At 39.9% G+C, this 13,943-nt stretch overlaps 1 protein-coding gene across 5 annotated transcripts in view; it reads right to left on the bottom strand.

Annotated features, from left to right (window-relative positions):
• Positions 1-1,116: 1,116 nt before the first annotated feature.
• The window catches only part of LOC121368082 (proton myo-inositol cotransporter-like), a 35,268-nt gene continuing 22,441 nt past the window's right edge, over positions 1,117-13,943 (bottom strand). For all 5 annotated transcript variants that reach the window (XM_041492623.1, XM_041492621.1, XM_041492622.1 and 2 more), the window contains exons 4-10: positions 12,175-12,377; positions 11,274-11,382; positions 9,808-9,968; positions 8,433-8,559; positions 6,530-6,762; positions 6,013-6,165; positions 1,117-2,323 (exon numbers count right to left, since the gene is read on the bottom strand). In XM_041492623.1, the coding sequence (XP_041348557.1) occupies positions 2,169-2,323; positions 6,013-6,165; positions 6,530-6,762; positions 8,433-8,559; positions 9,808-9,968; positions 11,274-11,382; positions 12,175-12,377 (1,141 nt within the window). In that variant the 3' untranslated portion in view covers positions 1,117-2,168. The remainder of the gene's footprint in view (positions 2,324-6,012; positions 6,166-6,529; positions 6,763-8,432; positions 8,560-9,807; positions 9,969-11,273; positions 11,383-12,174; positions 12,378-13,943) is intronic.

Below are 13,943 nucleotides of genomic sequence, written 5' to 3' on the forward strand. Positions count from 1 at the left end.
TTCCGCGCTGCCACTCTCCAGTCACCCGAAGAGGAAGTAGAAGGCCGCGTCTTGGCTGGTTGGTCCTCCGGGGGGGGGGGGGGGGGGGGGGGGGGGGGGGGGTCACGGCCTTCCTCTTGACAGCCCCAACATCCAGAGTCGCCGTCGCGGAGTCCCCCGTGGGTGGGGGTCTCGACGCAGACGAACGACGAGCGGGAACAGGTGACGCTGGTCGCGGTGCACTGGTTGGCTGCTCCACTTCCCGCATCTGAACAGTCGGTCCGGCTGGTTGGCGAGTCGCCTCCCGTCGATCCGTCCGGTTTGGTCGTGGTGGGGGCGGCGACGCAGACGGGACCGCCACTGGCGGTTGAGCCGCCAGCTTTGTCTCCGCCTGAGCCGCCCCTGGCGCACGTTTCCTCTTCTTAGTTCCCTTCCTCTTGGCTGTAGCCGCGTCGCCATACACCAAGGTCACGGTTGCCCGTGACCCGGTGTACGCGACGCGGTACTCCAACAGCGATCCATAACTAGCGATCACTAGCGATCAGTCCCCCCAGGTGGGGGGGGTAAGTTGAGAGCGCATGAAACCACGTCTAACTTCATCGCTGGCCAAACTGAGAGTCCTACTGACTTGCGCTTTTATTAGTGCCCACATTGTATACTCAAGCAAAGCTCTGTACACCACCTACTTTTAAGAGAACACTGAACACTCCCTTTTTGATAGACACTGAAACCCCTTTTTTGACAGGACCTGTCAAACCTTGTAGTGTATTTGACCACAATATGACATTCACATCTAGTCGTTAGCACACTAAACATTTCTCACCGCCCTCGGTGGTGTCGTGGTTAAGCCATGGGACATAAGGCTGGTAGGTACAGGGTTCGCAGCCCGGTACCGGCTGCCACCCAGAGCGAGTTTTAACGACTCAGTGGGTTGGTGTAAGACCTCTACACCTTCTTCCCCCTCACTAACCACTAACAACTATAACTAACCCCGGACAGACAGCCCAGATAGCTGAGGTATGTATCTATGACAGCGTGTTTGAAACTTAATTGGATATAAGCACGAAAATAAGTTGAAAATAAATAAATTAACCTCCCCTTTTTAAATTCCTATATCCTCAACTAACAACAACAACAACAAAACAAACATTTATTCATGTTTTAGTATAGTTTACATGGTGGATTTACATGTTACATGTCAATATTTTAAAGACATTATCCTCCTGTGACATTTTATTTCGCTTAGTTCTTTGAACAGATTTGTACAGGTGACGTTTGCTGACCTCAAAATGATCTTGATATTCATCAGAAAAAATGGAACAATTTTTTTTCAATGATTATAAATATCAATCGTTCCAAAAATTAATATGAATTTCCCATGGGACCTCTTTTGGCTACAAACGCCCCTACACTAACAATGGAAAACAGCGAACCGTTTGCAGAAGTCATGGCAGACGATGCATATAACAAGCAGACGTGAAATTTACATGTATTTAAGAAACAATTTTGGGTTTTTACAAGTTAAGGTTATACTATACCTAACGTTTACGTATGTGGTTAAAGCACTATATGCAGTATATCCAAACAAATTTTGACCCATAAATATGAATACTACAACCTCTCCCCAAAAGTATTAATTGAAAAGTTTTTACAACCCCCTTGATTTAGCATAAAATTAAAGTTCTTAGTTTTACAGGTACTCCATACATGTTTTCAGCAAAAGTTGACACAGTGGTACTTGATGAAATAAAATTGCATACATATACTGCATTAATTTTTTGACAACAAAAACTGTCACATTTATCATTAATGGCAGGACTGGGGGTATTAACTGTGCTATTAAAAGTTACGGTCACTTCGAACTTTGACCCAGCCGGATGTTATTTGGTTCAGCACTACCTTAAATATGTGTTATTAGAATGTATTTATTGTGAATAGAAACTGTGATTTAATATATTGTAGTCTAATAACATAATGTTAGGTAGTACCATTGTCCAATAACTAAAACTTGGTACGATAGTCATAAATAAATGAAACTATGGATTATGCATGAGAAATCTACAGTATCACATTTTACTTCATATTATTACAAACTAGGTGAAAAATACATTTATTAAAAAAAACAATATAACAGTTTGCACAGATCGCGATGCACCAAGACAGTCTTAAGTAGCTTAATACTTCTCCAGTTATGGAATTACATTAAACTGTCGTCTCAACTTCTCGTTTTTCGACATGAAGATTTGTTCCATTTCTTCCAAAGTCTTTTGTTTTGTTTCCGGAAGAAAGATTGCTATTAATATAAACCCGCATACACACGATATTGCATATAGCCAGAACGTGCCTGAAAAAAGTAAGTAAGTAGTTTATAAATGAAGACATTAATGGTAAAAAAACATCAAAGGAAAATAACGGAAAATTTGTTTAATGACACCCAGACACACACACACACTCACACACTCTCTCTCTCTCTCTCTCTCTCTCTCTCTCTCTCTCTCTCTCTCTCTCTCTCTCTCTCTCTCTCTCTCTCTCTCTCTCTCTCTCTCTCTCTCTCTCTCTCTCTCTCTCTCTCTCTCCCTCTCTCTCTCTCTCTCTCTCTCTATGTAGCATAGCGCGCATGAGTATTCCATCGACTGGTACTAATTAAAAACCTAGAAACTCCAACCAGGACCCGAACGCTCATAATCAAGAAATTTCATTAACTCTTGCATTCCAGAATATGACTATGCAGTTCAGAAATGTAGCAACTGCATACTCACCATATCTGGTTATTGTTTCCGAGAAAGTCAAGAAGGTGAAAGAGACGACCTCGTGTTAGAGGTGTAGGAACTGCATACTCACTATATCTGGTTATTGTTTCCTTGAGGGTCAATAAGGTGAAAGAGACGACCTCGTGGTAGAGATGTAGGAACTGTATACTCACCATATCTGGTTATTGTTTCCGTGAGGGTGAAGAAGGTGAAAGAGACGACCTCGTGTTAGAGGTGTAGGAACTGTATACTCACCATATCTGGTTATTGTTTCCGTGAGGGTCAAGAAGGTGAAAGAGACGACCTCGTGTTAGAGGTGTAGGAACTGCATACTCACCATATCTGGTTATTGTTTCCGAGAAAGTCAAGAAGGTGAAAGAGACGACCTCGTGTTGGAGGTGTAGGAACTGTATACTCACCATATCTGGTTATTGTTTCCGAGAAAGTCAAGAAGGTGAAAGAGACGACCTCGTATTAGAGGTGTAGGAACTGCATACTCACCATATCTGGTTACTGTTTCCCTGAGGGTCAAGACGATGAAAGAGACGACCTCGTGGTAGAGGTGTAGGAACTGTATACTCACCATATCTGGTTATTGTTTCTGTGAGGGTCAAGAAGGTGAAAGAGACGACCTCGTGTTAGAGGTGTAGGAACTGTATACTCACCATATCTGGTTATTGTTTCCGTGAGGGTCAAGAAGGTGAAAGAGACGACCTCGTGTTAGAGGTGTAGGAACTGTATACTCACCATATCTGGTTATTGTTTCCGTGAGGGTCAAGAAGGTGAAAGAGACGACCTCGTGTTAGAGGTGTAGGAACTGTATACTCACCATATCTGGTTATTGTTTCCGTGAGGGTCAAGACGATGAAAGAGACGACCTCGTGGTAGAGGTGTAGGAACTGTATACTCACCATATCTGGTTATTGTTTCTGTGAGGGTCAAGAAGGTGAAAGAGACGACCTCGTGGTAGAGATGTAGGAACTGTATACTCACCATATCTGGTTATTGTTTCCGTGAGGGTCAAGAAGGTGAAAGAGACGACCTCGTGTTAGAGGTGTAGGAACTGCATACTCACCATATCTGGTTATTGTTTCCGAGAAAGTCAAGAAGGTGAAAGAGACGACCTCGTGTTGGAGGTGTAGGAACTGTATACTCACCATATCTGGTTATTGTTTCCGAGAAAGTCAAGAAGGTGAAAGAGACGACCTCGTATTAGAGGTGTAGGAACTGCATACTCACCATATCTGGTAGTTTCCCTGAGGGTCACTGAAAGAGACGACCTCGTGGTAGAGGTGTAGGAATGTTTATACTCACCATATCTGGTTATTGTTTCTGTGAGGGTCAAGAAGGTGAAAGAGACGACCTCGTGTTTCCCTGAGGGTCAAGACGATGAAAGAGACGACCTCGTGGTAGAGGTGTAGGAACTGTATACTCACCATATCTGGTTATTGTTTCTGTGAGGGTCAAGAAGGTGAAAGAGACGACCTCGTGTTAGAGGTGTAGGAACTGTATACTCACCATATCTGGTTATTGTTTCCGTGAGGGTCAAGAAGGTGAAAGAGACGACCTCGTATTAGAGGTGTAGGAACTGCATACTCACCATATCTGGTTATTGTTTCCGTGAGAAAGTCAAGAAGGTGCATAAAGAGACGACCGTGTTAGAGGTGTAGGAACTGTGGTTATTGTTTCCGTGAGGGCCAATAAGGTGAAAGAGACGACCTCGTGTTAGAGGTGTAGGAACTGTATACTCACCATATCTGGTTATTGTTTCTGTGAGGGTCAATAAGGTCAAGAAGGTGAAAGAGACGACCTCGTGTTAGAGGTGTAGGAACTGCATACTCACTATATCTGGTTATTGTTTCCGAGAAAGTCAAGAAGGTGAAAGAGACGACCTCGTATTAGAGGTGTAGGAACTGCATACTCACCATATCTGGTTATTGTTTCCTTGAGGGTCAAGAAGGTGAAAGAGACGACCTCGTGGTAGAGATGTAGGAACTGTATACTCACCATATCTGGTTATTGTTTCTGTGAGGGTCAAGAAGGTGAAAGAGACGACCTCGTGTTAGAGGTGTAGGAACTGTATACTCACCATATCTGGTTATTGTTTCCGTGAGGTCAAGAAGGTGAAAGAGACGACCTCGTGTTAGAGGTTAGGAACTGCATACTCACCATCTGGTTATGTTTCTGAGGGTCAAGACGATGAAAGAGACGACCTCGTGGTAGGGGTTATTGTTTCTGTGAGGGTCAAGAAGGTGAAAGAGACGACCTCGTGTTAGAGGTGTAGGAACTGTATACTCACCATATCTGGTTATTGTTTCCGTGAGGGTCAAGAAGGTGAAAGAGACGACCTCGTGTTAGAGGTGTAGGAACTGCATACTCACCATATCTGGTTATTGTTTCTGAGAAAGTCAAGAAGGTGAAAGAGACGACCTCGTGTTAGAGGTGTAGGAACTGCATACTCACCATATCTGGTTATTGTTTCCGAGAAAGTCAAGAAGGTGAAAGAGACGACCTCGTGTTAGAGGTGTAGGAACTGTATACTCACCATATCTGGTTATTGTTTCTGTGAGGGTCAAGAAGGTGAAAGAGACGACCTCGTGTTAGAGGTGTAGGAACTGCATACTCACCATATCTGGTTATTGTTTCTGAGAAAGTCAAGAAGGTGAAAGAGACGATCTCGTGTTAGAGGTGTAGGAACTGCATACTCACTATATCTGGTTATTGTTTCCGAGAAAGTCAAGAAGGTGAAAGAGACGACCTCGTGTTACAGGTGTAGGAACTGTATACTCACCATATCTGGTTATTGTTTCTGTGAGGGTCAAGAAGGTGAAAGAGACGACCTCGTGTTACAGGTGTAGGAACTGTATACTCACCATATCTGGTTATTGTTTCCGTGAGGGTCAAGAAGGTGAAAGAGACGACCTCGTGTTAGAGGTGTAGGAACTGCATACTCACCATAGCTGGTTATTGTTTCTGTGAGGGTCAAGAAGGTGAAAGAGACGACCTCGTGTTAGAGGTGTAGGAACTGTATACTCACCATATCTGGTTATTGTTTCCGTGAGGGTCAAGAAGGTGAAAGAGACGACCTCGTGTTAGAGGTGTAGGAACTGTATACTCACCATATCTGGTTATTGTATCCTTGAGGGTCAAGAAGGTGAAAGAGACGACCTCGTGTTAGAGGTGTAAGAACTGTATACTCACCATATCTGGTTATTGTCTCCTTGAGGGTCAAGAAGGTGAAAGAGACGACCTCGTGTTAGAGGTGTAGGAACTGTATACTCACCATATTTGGTTATTGTTTCCGTGAAAGTCAAGAAGGTGAAAGAGACGACCAGGTTGAAAGACCAGTTGACGCACATTGCAATTGCACTGCACGTGCTCCTAGCCCACAGTGGGTATATCTCGGAGTTGACTGTCAGAGGCATCGGTCCAAGGCCTACAACAAGAAGTTTGCTATCAAAATAATGTGTGTGAGTGAATGAGTGAGTGAGTGAGTGAATGATAGATAACAGAATGAATGAATAGATGTTTAACAACACCCCAGAACAAAAATACAGATCGACTATTGGGCGTCAAACAAAGGTACTTATATGGGAATATTTACATTGATAGATCACAGACAGACAGAGACAGATAAACAGACAGGAAGAAATATATTTCCAATCCCTGACCTTAAAATCATCTACATATATTTGGTAATACTGGAATTTCGATTAATTATCATGTTATTTCAAGATACAATTAATCTTATGAACTAATTAGTTTTTAATTCTACTAAATAAATTACAAATTAAGCTTGCCTGGTGCAAAAGAAAACACCAGTAAGACCATTCCAACAACTGGCATCCACATGAAATTATTTGGACAAAAACCAACGTCAAAATTAAACGAGGAATCCGATTGGCCTGTTCCGTTGCAACGTCCAAATTGTGAATGTTGTGAATTGTCCTTATCCACAGGAAGACAAGATCCCATTGAAGTGTCGTTAAAACAAAATCCACAGTCTACGTCGTTGGTACAGCTGTCGCAGTTTCTGGAGAAAATAATAAATAACTACACTTAGTAAGCAAAATTATTTGGAGGTTCAGTGACGGGGCAGATCCAGGAAATATATGGGGGGAGGACTAAGGGAAAAGGGCACATGGACCAACTCGTGTAAAGGACAACCCAATCAAAATAATAATTAAACGCTAGAAAAAAGAGGCACTTGAATATATTTAGGGATCGGGTTGCCATGGTCCCCCCTCCCCCCAAACTGGATTGGCCTCTGATTGAACACCTTCCGAAGTAGTTAAACTTAAGTCCACAGGAAAAGCTGATGTGTAATGACTAGTGTATGACACGGATGGTTGACTACAAGGGACAAGCACCAGTCGTAGTTTGCGAAACAAGGACCAGGTTGTGGAGGTGGATAGTAAATGAAGTTGAAAGATAGAAGGAGCAGCACAACCAGGATGAATTAAATGCACTTTAAAGGAGAGGAGGAAATGGGCATTAATTAATAATACATTTTCTGAGTGTTTTATAAAGCAATTTTAAAATTAATTATTTAAAAATGCTTGTTTAATCTCAGGGCAGCATGGTATTGATTAAAGGTAGGGTCAACACAAACAAGAGCCTTATGTTTTGGAAAGATGCATACCTGGACCACCAATACATACTGACACTTTAACAAATTAAAAACGCGTAATTTTAGAGTTAATATAAAAACATGATTATTCCTGCTAACTGGGGGTAGCCATTTTGTTTCGTTTTTGTGCCGATATAGTGATATATATAGCTTGGGGCGAAGTGACGTCAGCTCCGTCCATCTCCTCTCTATGCACAGTGTGAACAAACGCTCTAATTTACAAGGAAGGCGCTTCGCTTTCATCAACCTGACTTATAAAACAACATAAATGACTTGATAGTACAATAAACTATTTAACTAAATATATTTCAGTTTGCATCAACAGAACGAAATGGAGTTATAGTATTTTTCTTTTTTTTAAAAACCAAAGAAAAAATGCACGATACCCAAGTGATACTTTTCTTTTCTTTGGGACGACGTAATTGGTCGGTTTTGTGATTTTAGATGGGAAAGTCTACTTAATCAAGGGTTTTTACAGAATTACTTACAGTAATAAAGAAGGACGGCTGATAATGCCCGTTACGATTGGAGGGGTATCCGTGCGGTTACCACACAATACCCTGATCTTAATAAAAGAGGCACGTCTTTTTAGTGTGTCTAGACACAGTGTCTGGGGACCGTCTAAATATACACCTGCCAGTCAGGAACCACAGGTACAGGCTACAGAAAGAAAAGACCAATTAACCAAGAAAACACCGATTATTATTTCAGTACATGGATTAATTTATGTACAAAACATAATACAGTTATTTCAACACTTTGACAATGGTGGTTTATTTTGTATTGAAAAATAATCTATAATTGTTGCTGGCGCTAGGCACTTCTGAGGCATGGTGCAGCACCAATGGCATGGGCGTACATAGGATTTTGAAAAGGGGGGTTCCAATACATAGGATTTTGAAAAGGGGGGTTCCAAAATAGATTGCAGAGATATTGGGCATATACTTCTATGTTGAGTAAATATAATAATGTCAGATATCAATGTCAGATATATTAAATTATAAAAAAGCGATTTCGGGGGGGGGGGGGGGGGGCTAAGGAAAACACTTAACTTTGTAATATTCAATACTCACGTATATGATGCACATGACCAGTTGTACAGAGTTCCATTGCTGAACGATTCCGTAAAATTTACAGGTGGAGCTTTCAGAGCAGCCAACTGGAAACTAGTGGCAAGGATACACAAAGCCACACACACACCTGACGATGAACAGAACATAGAACAATAATTGTAGACCTATACCTACTAAAAGTAAACTATGTCACCAGTAGAACTTTGTATTCACCATCTTCGGCATCTTGTGTCCCTTTCACAAACATCACATTAGACTAGGCAAAGATGTCGTTTTAGAACTAATTTAATTTAATATATTTGATTAATCAGGTACCGAAGCGTTTGGCGGAGAGCTTATTGTTTTTGCTAGGATTATTATTATTGTTTTTGAGCCGTCTATTTTGTCATTTGTTCTACAAAAGTTCTTTACCGATTTGTCTGAAACTTTGTAGGTATTTAGGTACTTCGGAGGATTGACTGTATTTTTTAAATGTGTGTATAAATTATGTGTATTGAATTATATCTAATTTCTGTTTATACGGCAGTTTCTGTGAAAATTACGGGTAAAAACTTGAAATTCCAGTTATTATCATCATCATCATCATCATCATCATCGTCATCATCAACATTATCATCCTAAATTATGATTATGATTATGATTATTATTATTATTCTTATTATTTACATATCAAAACGAAAGAAAGAAATGTTTTATTTAACGACGCACTCAACACATTTTATTTATTTATTTATTTATAATATGGCGTCAAACATATGGCTGACGCCATATTATAAATAAATAAATAAATAAAATGTTATGGAATGAATGAATGAATGAATGTTTAACGACACCCCAGCACGACAAAATACATCGGCTATTGGGTGTCAAACTATGGTAATGCAAATAAATAAAGTGATGATCAACATCAATATAAAAATTCAAGACTTAAACAAAAACAGTGAAAAGAACTGTGCAAAAACACAAATATCACAGAATTTTACGGATACTGAATTTTACTCAAAACTTCAATTTTGTGCTGTATTGGCCATTCTCAAAGAGAATGTTACACCCCTGCACCACGGTGAGGTTACAGCACACGCAGGGGAAAATGTTATGGTTAAGGACCACACAGATATTGATAGAAGAAACCCGCTGTCGCCACTTCATGGGCTACTCTTGTGGATTAGCAGCAAGGGTTCTTTTACCATCCCACAGATAGAGTAGTACATACCACGGCCTTTGATATACCAGTCGTGGTGCGCTGGCTGGAACGAGAAATAGCCCAATGAGCCCACCAACGGGGATCGATCCCAGACCGACCGCGCATCGAGCGAGCGCTTTACCACTGGGCTACGTCCCGCCCCATACCAAAATGAAGTAACATGCATAATACCTGCTATACTGACAAGTGTTATTATTTTTCGACCAGCTCTGTCCACCAGCCACATCCCGATGAAAGTTAAAACAAGGCCAACACTATTTGGCGCAGTGACCAACCAGATTGAGTGCTCGCTTGAAAATCCCGCCATTTTCATAATAGTGGCACTGTAGTATCTAATAATTGAAGAAAATGGGTCGTTAATTTCTTAATATGTCCATGATATACGAAAAAAAATAATGAACACATTTTCAGATTTGTAAAAAAAAAAATTATGTTAATAACAATGATATGAATACAAATGGCAGTTATTCATTTATATGCATTCGCAGGAATTATTCTAAGGGGAAGAGGAGGGTAAGACATGTTGCACATAATAAAGTATAGGTACAGAATATGCAGGAACGGCGAAAGTAAGAGAATATTTAGGGGTTCGGGAGCATGCTCCCATAAAACCAGTGGCGTACCAAGGGTATGGCAGGTATGGCACGTGCCCTGGGCGCCACTTGAAGGGGGCGCCACTGAGCAGTTTCTATTAAAGTCGGACAAGCTGATATTATGGTAAAGTTATCTAACAGATGGGTGTCAGATGTTTGGACATGGGCGCAATTTCAGTGTTTGCCATAGGCGCTATTTTCCGTAGATACGCCACTGTACAAAACATTATGAAAGCTAGCTGTTCTAAAATGCATTTTTCTGTATTCTACAAGCAAAATTCATAATTACAAAATTATGCTGATAAATGCAACAGCTGTTAGTGCATTTTTCACGATGTACGAAATAGGTGGATCAAATGAAATAATTACTTACAATGAACAACTAAAGTATGCAGTTCATAATGCTCAATAAGCTATATTTCATTTCATGTCAACATAATTTCGTGCTTATATCCAATTAAGGTTCAAGCACGCTGTCCTGGGCACACACCTCAGCTATCTGGGCAGGACAGTGAGTTAGTTGTTAGTGAGAGAGAAGAGGGTGTAGTGGTCTGGGTGGGAGCCGGTACCAGGCTGCGAACCCAGTACCTACCAGCTTTATGTACGTTGGCTTAATCACGACACCACCGAGGCCGATCCAAAACAAGCTATAACGCATTCGGAATAACCGTTTTTGAGATAAAATGCCACTAGGCCATAAAGTAGTTCCTTTCGTGCCTCAGTTCATATCTTGAAGAACTGACATTGAGATTTAGTTTCATTCACTCTGTAGCTGTATTAGTGAGTGATATTTCACAAACTGAACAAGGATGATTATAGAGGAATCACTGTTCGACATAACAGGTCACCTAAACACAAAGTTGCATGGCCTCCTGTCATATCTATTGGAACTGGAACTATTTTCTCGTGCCTCTATCCATAAATGGTTCAGGCACGCCCACCATGGATCCATGTTCTGGCATCGCCAGTCCACGGTTCCATGGCGCCATATCTATTGACAGAGACATAAAGAAAAGTGTCAATTAGATTCTGAAGAATACTCACGTGATTGTGTTGATGCCACACATCTGCTGGAAGAACATCAGCATGCAGCCAACCAGAAGAGCGCGTCTGACGTGAGGCGTGGAGCAAACCTTCGTGATGACGAAACCGTCTGAAAAAAATCCACAAAAAAACCCAAAACATTCCCACACCACACCGAGTAAGGTCTAACATTTCAACACCATACCGAGGCCTAATATATTCACACCATACTGATGCCTAACATTCCCGCACACAACCGAGTAAGATATATTTCCACACCACCCTGAGCAAGGTGAAACATTCCTACGCCATACCGAATGAGACCTAACACGGAAGCACACAACCGAGTAAGATATAATACTTCCACACCACCCTGAGCAAGGTGTAACATTTACCACGCCATACCGAATGAGACCTAACATTTCCACGCAACACTGAGCAAGGTCTAACATTTCAACTCAATAACGAGGTCTAACATTTTCACACCACACTGATACCTAACATTTCCACGCAACACTGAGCAAGGTCTAACATTTCAACTCAATACCGAGGTCTAACATGTTCACACCACACTGATACCTAACATATCCACGCAACACTGAGCAAGGTCTAACATTTCAACTCTATGTCGAGGCCTAACATTTTCACATCACACTGATACTTAACATTTCCAAGCAACATCGAGTAAGGTATAACATTTCAACACTATGTCGAGGCCTAACATTTCACACAACACCGAGACCTAACATTCCCACACAACATAGCAGTTAGACTTTATTTCAATCAGACTGAATTTCGTGAATAACTATGAGTATAAAACAAAACACTACCTCCATGCAGCTTGTCTTCCACTATGAGTATAAAACAAAACACTACCTCCACGCAGCTTGTCTTCCACCACGAGTATAAAACAAAACACTACCTCCACGCAGCTTGTCTTCCACCACGGCTTCCTGGATCTCATTAATCTCCTTCGTGATGTCGTCTGTTCCACGAATCCTCTCGAGGACAGCGCGTGCCTGTACGTCCCTGCCTCTACCCACAAGCCACCTGGGGCTCTCTGGTAAAAACAGGAAGGCGATCAGCTGAATGATCGCAGCCACTCCAGATAGACCAAACATGAATCTGAAATGCAATCAACGAATAATCAACCAAGAGAAGTCGATCCTTTGACCCAACCACTCCTAGCCAACATCTCTACAGACTGAGCCAGACCGCACCTCTATAATGCCGCCATGGTGTTTTTTGCATAAGGTAATATGTGAGTATTTGTAAATATATAGCCACTGGAATTACAATGTTCAATTAAATTGATTCTAAACAAATTATCAATACCGCCATTTTGTTTTTGTACAAGATGATATGCATATCTCCCGTAATATAACCTTTTACAGTGTTTTTATGCAAGAAAATTATTATATTTTTCAGTAATATCTTCGCCACAGGTGTTTTTATCAGTTTATATCGAATTACAATGTTCGATATAAATTGATTCTAAACAAATTATCAATACCGCCATTTTGTTTTTGTACAAGATGATATGCATATCTCAGGTAACATAACTTTTTACAGTGTTTTTATACAAGAAAATTATTATATTTTTCAGTAATGTCTTCGCCACAGGTGTTTTTATCAGTTTATATCGAATTACAATGTTCGATATAAATTGATTCTAAACAAATTATCAATACCGCCATTTTGTTTTTGTACAAGATGATATGCATATCTCAGGTAACATAACTTTTTACAGTGTTTTTATACAAGAAAATTATTATATTTTTCAGTAATGTCTTCGCCACAGGTGTTTTTATCAGTTTATATCGAATTACAATGTTCGATATAAATTGATTCTAAACAAATTATCAATACCGCCATTTTGTTTTTGTACAAGATGATATGCATATCTCAGGTAACATAACTTTTTACAGTGTTTTTATACAAGAAAATTATTATATTTTTCAGTAATGTCTTCGCCACAGGTGTTTTTATCAGTTTATATCGAATTACAATGTTCGATATAAATTGATTCTAAACAAATTATCAATACCGCCATTTTGTTTTTGTACAAGATGATATGCATATCTCAGGTAACATAACTTTTTACAGTGTTTTTATACAAGAAAATTATTATATTTTTCAGTAATGTCTTCGCCACAGGTGTTTTTATCAGTTTATATCGAATTACAATGTTCGATATAAATTGATTCTAAACAAATTATCAATACCGCCATTTTGTTTTTGTACAAGATGATATCTCAGGTAACATAACTTTTTACAGTGTTTTTATACCATGCATATCTCAGGTAAAATAACTTTTTACAGTGTTTTTATACAAGAAAATTATTATATTTTTCAGTAATGTCTTCGCCACAGGTGTTTTTATCAGTTTATATCGAATTACAATGTTCGATATAAATTGATTCTAAACAAATTATCAATACCGCCATTTTGTTTTTGTACAAGATGATATGCATATCTCAGGTAACATAACTTTTTACAGTGTTTTTATACAAGAAAATTATTATATTTTTCAGTAATGTCTTCGCCACAGGTGTTTTTATCAGTTTATATCGAATTACAATGTTCGATATAAATTGATTCTAAACAAATTATCAATACCGCCATTTTGTTTTTGTACAAGATGATATGCATATTTCAGGTAACATAACTTTTTACAGTGTTTTTATACAA

This window comes from Gigantopelta aegis, chromosome 3 (genome assembly GCF_016097555.1).
Source record: "Gigantopelta aegis isolate Gae_Host chromosome 3, Gae_host_genome, whole genome shotgun sequence".
Classification (NCBI taxonomy): Eukaryota; Metazoa; Mollusca; class Gastropoda; order Neomphalida; family Peltospiridae; genus Gigantopelta; species Gigantopelta aegis.